The sequence below is a fragment of the Sinocyclocheilus rhinocerous genome, unplaced genomic scaffold, assembly GCF_001515625.1.
Source record: "Sinocyclocheilus rhinocerous isolate Xijiao unplaced genomic scaffold, SAMN03320098_v1.1 scaffold1043, whole genome shotgun sequence".
NCBI classification, from domain to species: domain Eukaryota; kingdom Metazoa; phylum Chordata; class Actinopteri; order Cypriniformes; family Cyprinidae; genus Sinocyclocheilus; species Sinocyclocheilus rhinocerous.
In genome coordinates this window covers 1,174,089-1,181,950 of record NW_015642610.1, presented here as the reverse complement: position 1 = coordinate 1,181,950, position 7,862 = coordinate 1,174,089, and the positions used below count along the sequence as shown (strand labels likewise).

The 7,862-nt window shown below is 38.2% G+C and overlaps 1 protein-coding gene across 2 annotated transcripts in view; it reads left to right on the top strand.

The window, feature by feature from the left end:
• The window catches only part of LOC107756296 (tetratricopeptide repeat protein 37-like), a 24,600-nt gene that overhangs the window by 1,586 nt on the left and 15,152 nt on the right, over positions 1-7,862 (top strand). For both annotated transcript variants that reach the window (XM_016573330.1, XM_016573329.1), the window contains exons 5-25: positions 663-738; positions 877-1,026; positions 1,148-1,246; positions 1,337-1,445; positions 1,896-2,036; positions 2,357-2,458; positions 2,577-2,701; positions 3,278-3,364; positions 3,448-3,551; positions 3,650-3,776; positions 3,885-4,064; positions 4,253-4,377; positions 5,705-5,955; positions 6,061-6,163; positions 6,315-6,497; positions 6,672-6,816; positions 6,909-6,987; positions 7,098-7,159; positions 7,251-7,307; positions 7,390-7,458; positions 7,549-7,623. In XM_016573330.1, coding sequence (XP_016428816.1) covers positions 663-738; positions 877-1,026; positions 1,148-1,246; positions 1,337-1,445; positions 1,896-2,036; positions 2,357-2,458; positions 2,577-2,701; positions 3,278-3,364; positions 3,448-3,551; positions 3,650-3,776; positions 3,885-4,064; positions 4,253-4,377; positions 5,705-5,955; positions 6,061-6,163; positions 6,315-6,497; positions 6,672-6,816; positions 6,909-6,987; positions 7,098-7,159; positions 7,251-7,307; positions 7,390-7,458; positions 7,549-7,623 — 2,449 coding nt within the window. The remainder of the gene's footprint in view (positions 1-662; positions 739-876; positions 1,027-1,147; positions 1,247-1,336; positions 1,446-1,895; positions 2,037-2,356; positions 2,459-2,576; positions 2,702-3,277; positions 3,365-3,447; positions 3,552-3,649; positions 3,777-3,884; positions 4,065-4,252; positions 4,378-5,704; positions 5,956-6,060; positions 6,164-6,314; positions 6,498-6,671; positions 6,817-6,908; positions 6,988-7,097; positions 7,160-7,250; positions 7,308-7,389; positions 7,459-7,548; positions 7,624-7,862) is intronic.

Genomic DNA, 7,862 nt, shown 5'->3' with positions numbered 1-7,862 from the left:
AAGTTTTTAGCAATGCATATTACTAATCAAAAATACATTTTTTATATATTTACAGTAGGAACATGGAACATGATCTTTACTTAATATCCTAATGATTTTGGCATAAAAGAAAAATATATTATTTTGACCCATACAATGTATTTTTGGCTATTGCTACAAATATACCCCAGCGACTTAAGACTGGTTTTGTGGTCCAGGGTCACATTTGTCTCCAAAACATTTATGTTTGGTTATCGTAGATATGAGAAGTGAGATGGGAGCACGTCTTTTCCAGGGCAGCAGAATAAAAGTTCAAAGCTCAGAAATGTCAGTCTTTTTTTTTACATCGTGATCTGAAAGATTCTTTAGGTGTCATTGCCATATTTGTTACGTTGAGAATTTAAATTCATAAACAATTAGTTTATTTATTTATTCAAAGTATGCTTCTTTCTAGCAATCTTGCGTTACCAAGACCAGGGCTTTTCTAAAATTTTCTCCAAAAAGTGAAAATGTCATTGTATTATACACCATTATCACACACACCACACATTAAACCGAACACCACAAGTGTTTCAGAACCAGTCATAAATGTGTTAACCTGAATTAAAATCTACCTTTTTTTTTTTTAAAGATTAAAAGAATACTATTGCTTTATTTTTTTTATTTTATTTCTATGTTTGCAGCTCAGACAAAGCAAAATGTTTTGAAGTGAGCAAGAAGTTGGTGGAAGTCTATCAGTTGGAGAAGAACTATTTACAGGTGTGATCTTTAAATATGATTAGAAGGACTTGATGTTACAACTGTCTGTTACCTACACAAATCTACACATTATTTTCTAAAGTCACCATCATGCTTTATATCTGCATATGTGTGGAATGTTTGCTACTCCACCCACAGGTGGCCAGAGTGTGGAGGAGGTTAATCCAGGTGAGGGAGAGGGAGGCAGAGGAAGGGCTGGAGGATTCGGAGCTGCTGGAGCTGTGGAAGGAGATGACCAGACTCCTGCAGGACACTGTTGAGGATCAGGACAATGAGACTCAGCAGCACGTCAGTCAATTTCACCTGGTTTTGAAGAGAATTTCCAAGTGCTTTTTTTGTGTATGGCCCCAATTTAGTGTCATCACATCCATTTTTTACAAAGCTTACAGTGTTTTTCTTTGCTCAACAGCTGATATTAGCATTTGAAAGAGCTTTGCAAATGACGGTAGATGTGCCCAGTGAAGCCCACAGGAGCCTTTCACAGGATTACATTAAATGTCTTTCTAAGGTTGGCAAGATGTATATGCCACAATTATTGTAATATTCGCAATAATAATGACTGGACCAAAGCAAAGGATTCATATTGTGTATTCTGCAGCTTCCTCATGAGGTGGCCAAGCTAAAGGAAGTTTGTGATGCCACACTGTCCCGCTATCCAACACACTCCTACCCTCTAGAGGCCCTGAGCGAGCACTACATCAGAACGGGTCAGTTCTGTTAGTTCCGTCAAATAAAATCAATGCAAAAAAAAAAAAGTCAAGTGCTGGATGGCCAGTTGTTTTTACTCCTATTCTTACCTATTTTTAATTGTTTATCAATTATTTGAATCTACATTACTGTTCAAAAGTTTGGGGTCAGTACGATTTTTTTTTTTTAAGGAAATGTTTTTTTTTTTTTTTAAGGAAATCAGCATGTTAGAATAATTGGATCATTTTCGGGAAGGATTTATTAAAATATATATATTTTTAATGTATTAAAATGGAAAACTTGTTTTTTATTTTAACAATATTTCATAATTTTACTGTATGTTTGATTAAATAAAAACAGTCTTTGTGAGATTTATTTCAGACACCATACCCACTCCAAACTTTTGAACACTAATGTAAGGCTAAAAATAATCCTGTTTCTAAAAATCTGATCTCTGATGAACCTTGTAGGTGATTGCAGTGAGGAAGCTGTCTGCTGTTTCAGCCGTCTATCAGAACTGGATCCAAACAACTCGCAAGCTCACTTTGGTCTCGGTATTAAAGCTTGTCAGGATAAAAAATATGAGGATGCCATCAAAAGTATTAGTCTAGGTGAGTTTATATCGTAGAGAATTCCCAGATGTTCAGTGTTTTGCTCCAATATGGATGGAGCACTAAGGTTATCAAAGTCTCTCAGGCTTCTTGATAAGAATGTTTCAGACCGGAGTATATAATGCAAGAAATTCAGTGTATCATATTCTGTAATTGATGGATTTAATGCATTTCTTGATTCATTTTGATGACTGGAAATGTTTTAATAACTATTTGATTTATGTTCATGTTCAGCTGTTCAACATTAATTCAGCTTCCTAAACTATAAAATGTAAATTACAAATAGTATGTTTAACCCTTTTGTTGTGTTTTTTCTGCAGGACTGAAGCGTATGCGCTCCTCCATCATTGGCTGGTATAATCTTGCTCTGGCTCAACTAAAAATGCATAAATACTCTGACAGTGCCACAGCTTCCAGCCAAGGTACTGGATGATAAAAACTGCACATCTGAAACACCGCTAACATGACAACTACTCAATCAGCTGCACTAACAGAGTTGAAAAAGGCTGTTCTGAGAAATATTCTGTTTTGTGTGTTCAGGGCTAAAGTCGAGTGTGGGGAACTCTGATGATTGGACTCATAAGCTGCAGAAGTTGAAACTAGAGGCTCTGGTGAGGACAGGAAGAGAGCAGGATACTGATGAAGCTCTGCAGATCCTTACACAGGTATCATTTTAAACCAAAGACTGACAGTCTAACAACAGATTTTTTTTGAAAGAAGTCTCTTATGCTCACCAAGGTTGCATTTACATATTTGATCAAAAATACAGTGAAATAGTAGTATTGTCAAATATTAATACAATGTAAAATAGCTCTTTTCTATTTTAATATCTTTTAAAATGTAACTTATTCCTGTAAAGGCAAAGCTGAATTTTCAGCAGACATTACTCCTGTCTTCAGTGTCACTTAATCTCTCTAAATGATAAATCATTTTAATATGCTGATTTGTAACTAAGTAAACATTTCTTATTATTTTCAATGTTGAAAACAGTTGTCCTGCTTAATATTTTTGTGGAAACACCAAAATATGTTTTTTCAGGATTCTTTGATAAACAGCAAGTTCACAAGAGCAGCATTCACTTGAAATAGAAATCCTTTGTAAAATTGTAAATGTCTTTACTGTCACTTTGATCAGTTTAATACATCCTTGCTGAATAAAATGGTTAATTTCTTTAAAAAAAAAGATAAAAATTGTTTGATAATCTATTTGATTTACATAATGTTGATAATGTCTCCTTTTAGATTTCAGATGCCAAAAATGACCCAGTGCTTTTAGCATTGAAAGGAAGGGCTCTCTTGCAAAAAGGCCAAACTGAGGAAGCATTTCAGGTGAAACGATAGATTTTAAGATAATAGATGTTTAAAAAAAGCTAAGTAGACCAGATCATGTTTGAATGAAATTATTCTTACAGGTTTCAGCTGAGCTTCTGAGCTCTCACCCAGGATCTGTGGAGGGTCTCACTCTGAAAGGACTGGCACATGTTGCTAAAGAACAGCACAAACAAGCTGAAGAGAGGTGTGAAACCCCTTCTACACACACACACATGCGGTATAAAATCCAGCATAGATTTAAACTCCAAACACTGATCCTCTAGTCTTCTCTCTTTCTCACAGCTTTCTGGAGGCATTATCCGGAAGCCCAGATAATGGGGAGTTGTTCTTCCTGCTGGGGCGCCTGTACTGGAGCATGGGAGAGGAAATGCGAAGGGACCGCAGCAAAGCCCATACACATTTACTCAAGGTAAGGCCACTAATGTCAGACCTTACGCTCTTTATCCTTTTATATAGACTACAGAGTCTTTTCGCTTTGAATATAAATTAGTAATGATTGGTTTTCTTTTGTTTAAAGGCTGCTAAACTGGACCCGTATCTTGGTTCAGTGTTTCGTTTCCTGGGTCATTACTATAAAGAGGTAGCAAAAGATCAGGGCAGAGCCAGAGGCTGCTATAAGAGAGCGTTTGAGCTGGATTCCTCTGATGCGGAGGCTGGAGCGGCCACTGTAGACCTCAGCATGGAGCAGGGGGACATGGTGAGTGTTGAAAAGTCTTGTTATTCCAAGACTGTCCCATTTAGGGTATCCTCTGCTTAGTTTTTCAAGTCAAAATCAAAGTTCATATTCAAAGTTGCAAAGAACTTGTCTTGTTGTAGATGCTGTAGAAGACACAGAGTTCCTGATAATAGGGTTTATTGACTGTGTGATGTGTTCTCTGCGCTTAGGACTCCGCTCTGACTGTTCTGCAGTCCGTAACAGAGAGAGCCACTCCGGGCTCTGCTAAATGGGCCTGGATGAGGAGAGGTCTCTACCACCTCAAGACTGGCCAGCATCAACAGGCTATCGCAGAGTAAGTGAATCGATTTCAGCTATAAAGCATAAGTGGTAATAAGATCTGTTTAACTGGCCATGGATGGTGAGCTCAGCAGATATTTTAAAGATCTTATTTAATGCTGCAACATTAAAGTTGGCAGTTATAATGATGCAAGGTGTTAACAGGGTTTTTCTAAAAAAAAATTTATTAATAGTAGGCCTATATCATTGAATTTCCATTCATCTGTATTTTGTGCCATTTGGAAATAAATTAAGTAATGCTTAGCTTTTGAATTCCAGTTCAACTCCTGAATTTGAATTGAGGTAGCATGTATTTGCTAAACATTTTAATAATTGTTTTCAGTTGTAATTAATTGATATTTGCATTTTATTTAAATTAGTTTAATTAATTGTATTTCATAAAAAGCCTTCATTTTATAGACCACCATGAAAGAAAAGTTCATTTCCCAGAATTCCACAATTAATTTAGCCTTCGAGGCTCACTTTGCTGTCTCCTGAGATGACTTCACAAAATGTTAAATGTGGGGTTTAAAAATGTTAAGATATGACTATATGGTTTCCACATATGCATTGACATAATACAACTTAACCACTGATTTCTAGTCGCGTCCTCTTTTGGAAGGCCAAACAAAGTAGTTTTGCTTTCACAAGCGTCGCACACGGCGGGCTAGAGTGAGGAATGGCCGGCTGGCTTGAGAACAGCACGGCCGGCGGATTCGACAAAGGAGCGGCCGGCAGGCTTGCGGCAAGCACATGTGACGACCCTGGGCTGGACTCCGCTTCATCCACGGTGAAAGCCGATCCGGCGATCCACAGCGCGAAGTTGATGTATTTCCTCAGCGACCAGCACGGATCAGCTCCAGGCATGACAAAGCGGATATCGTCCTCTTTTGGAAGGCCAAACAAAGTAGTTTCGCTTTCACAACGAAACACAGCATCTCCACAACATGGCGGCGGCAGCAACAGCGAGAATAAAAGTTACGCCTTCTTTTTCTTTGCGAGAACATTTGGGCGGCGTTAGGCAAATCTTCCCACATCGTGACGTAGACATGTGGGGGGCGTGTTAGAATGAGCCGTTTTAGGTAGGCGTGGTTGACTCTTAACTTTTATAAAGAATATCTCTTTGGATTTGAGACTTTAGTCTTTGCAACTTTACAGATATTCTTTATGCACCAAGAGCTTGTAACCCTCCAAAGAGAAAGGAAAAATTGAAATCGCATCATATGACCCCTTTAATTTATTTATACATTTTATTATTTTATTTATTTAAATTTTTTTTCATCTATTAATGACTTTGTACACCAAACGTTTGAAAGTTACCCATGATTCTGCTTTGTTTTAAGTCTGCAGGCGGCGTTGAGGGCTGATCCTCAGAACTGGGTGTGCTGGGAATGTTTAGGTGAGGCTTACCTGAACCGCAGGAGTTTCACAGCTGCCCTGAAAGCCTTCGATAAAGCACATGCACTGCAGCCCACTTCCATCTACAGCCTCTATCAGACCGCCGCCATCAAACAGATCCTCGGCCGGTTTAAAGAGGCCGCTGCAGAGTACAGGCAGATCTCAGAGCAGGAGGACTACGTGCCGGCACTGAAAGGTTTGTGTAATTTTTCTAATTAATCTCTCAGATTAATGACCTATTCTTTCAGTATTCAAATTTATAGTACTTTATAAAGAATCTTTATTATGTTTTGATGCTCAGGTCTGGGTGAATGCTTGCTAGCCTTGGCTAGAAATGCACTGGATGACTATCTTGATGGAAGAGCTGTAGATTTGATACAGAACGCCATCCATTACCTCTTCAGGTAAAGTGTATTGTGAACATGAAGATGCACTGGGTAAAAGGAATATTTGTGTTTTATTTTGTAAAGTGGTCTCTGACTATTTGAGGGGAGTTTGATGGGTGTCACCCAGTTGGTATTGATCAAATCTCAATTTTTGTTTTAACATTCACAGAGCTGTAAAGCAAAGGCCAGACCTGTCGTGTCTGTGGAAGTTACTAGGTGATGCCTGCACCACCTCCAGAACTGTGTCCCCAAACCGAGCCAAAGTGCTGGTGCCTGGAGCTCTATGTGGAATGGATCCACCTGATCAGAGCCATACATTGGACCAGAGACAGCTCCTCACTCTAGGAGAAAGGTGAAAGAAAAGAAACATATTAAACTATAGGGCGAAAAGAAGACTGTGGCTATTCCTACTAAAAATAAGAAAAATAGAGAAAAATAAATAAAACAACAAATTAATAAAATTAATAATAATGAATAAATGCTAATAATAACAATAATATTCAGTAATGAACCTATGTTTTACCAGGTGCTTTGGTCGTGCTTTGAAACTGATGCCGGAGGCCCCCCGTCTGTGGTGTGACCTCGGCCTCAACTACTACCACCAATCCAGACGGCTCAACTGCCTGTATCCTGAGGACGATGCACAGTCTCTGCTGGAGAAAGCCATGCAGGTACATGACCTGACCTGGGATCACACTCATTTGTAATGCTTTTGTGGAGATGTGTTATAACAGGCTGCTTTGGTTTGGCTCTGTTCTAACAGTGTGTGAAGAAGGCAATCAAGCTTGACAGTGCAAATCACACATATTGGAACACCCTCGGGGTGGTCGCCATGGCAAAGGGTAGATACAAATATACACATGATGTGCATAATTGCATTAGTCTGGATTACATAAAGGTGTTGTGATGGACTATTCTTGTGTTGATATAATATTCTGCTCTTATATTTTAGGAATAGAAGACTTTGCGCTTGCACAACACTGCTTCATCAAATCCGTAAAAGCTGAGTCAAATGTAAGTAATGCAAGAAAAATCTACTTTTTTTTCTTCAATTTTTAAACATTCGTTTTGAATGCTAGTAATGTATCTCCTGGTTATTTTTCAGAATGTGGTTGCGTGGACCAACCTTGGTGCTTTGTATCTGAAGAAGGGAAATATAGAGGTAATGTGATTTTTGTCAAGTGATTAGCTTGACTTCACATGTACAGTACTTCAACTTTTTCTACATTATTTTTTTTTTTCAGCTCTCTCATGAAGCTTTAAAGATTGCTCAGTCTCTAGAGCCTCTCTATGTGAACTGCTGGATCGGACAGGTAGACTTTAGATCAGTTCATATAACATCCAGTGCCTTTCTTTAGTCCACTGCTACACACTGAACATCTAACTTCTTTCTCAATATACAGGCCATCATTGCTGAGACAGTGGGCAGTTTTGACACCATGGATCTTTTCAGACACACCACAGAACTGAGCACACATGTATGTCTAATCACTTCTCAATATACACTATTGTTCAAAAGTTTGGGGTTGGTAAGGTTTTTTGGCTTTGAAAGAAGTTTCTTATGCTCACTAAGCCTGCATATATTTGTTTAAGGGGGTGGTTTACTGTTTTTTTTCTAGGCTTGATTTTGTTTATGGGGTGTAGTCTAACATGTGGTAATGCTTAGTTTAAAAAAAAAAAAAAAAAACATTATTTTTCACATAATTTACCTTTATTC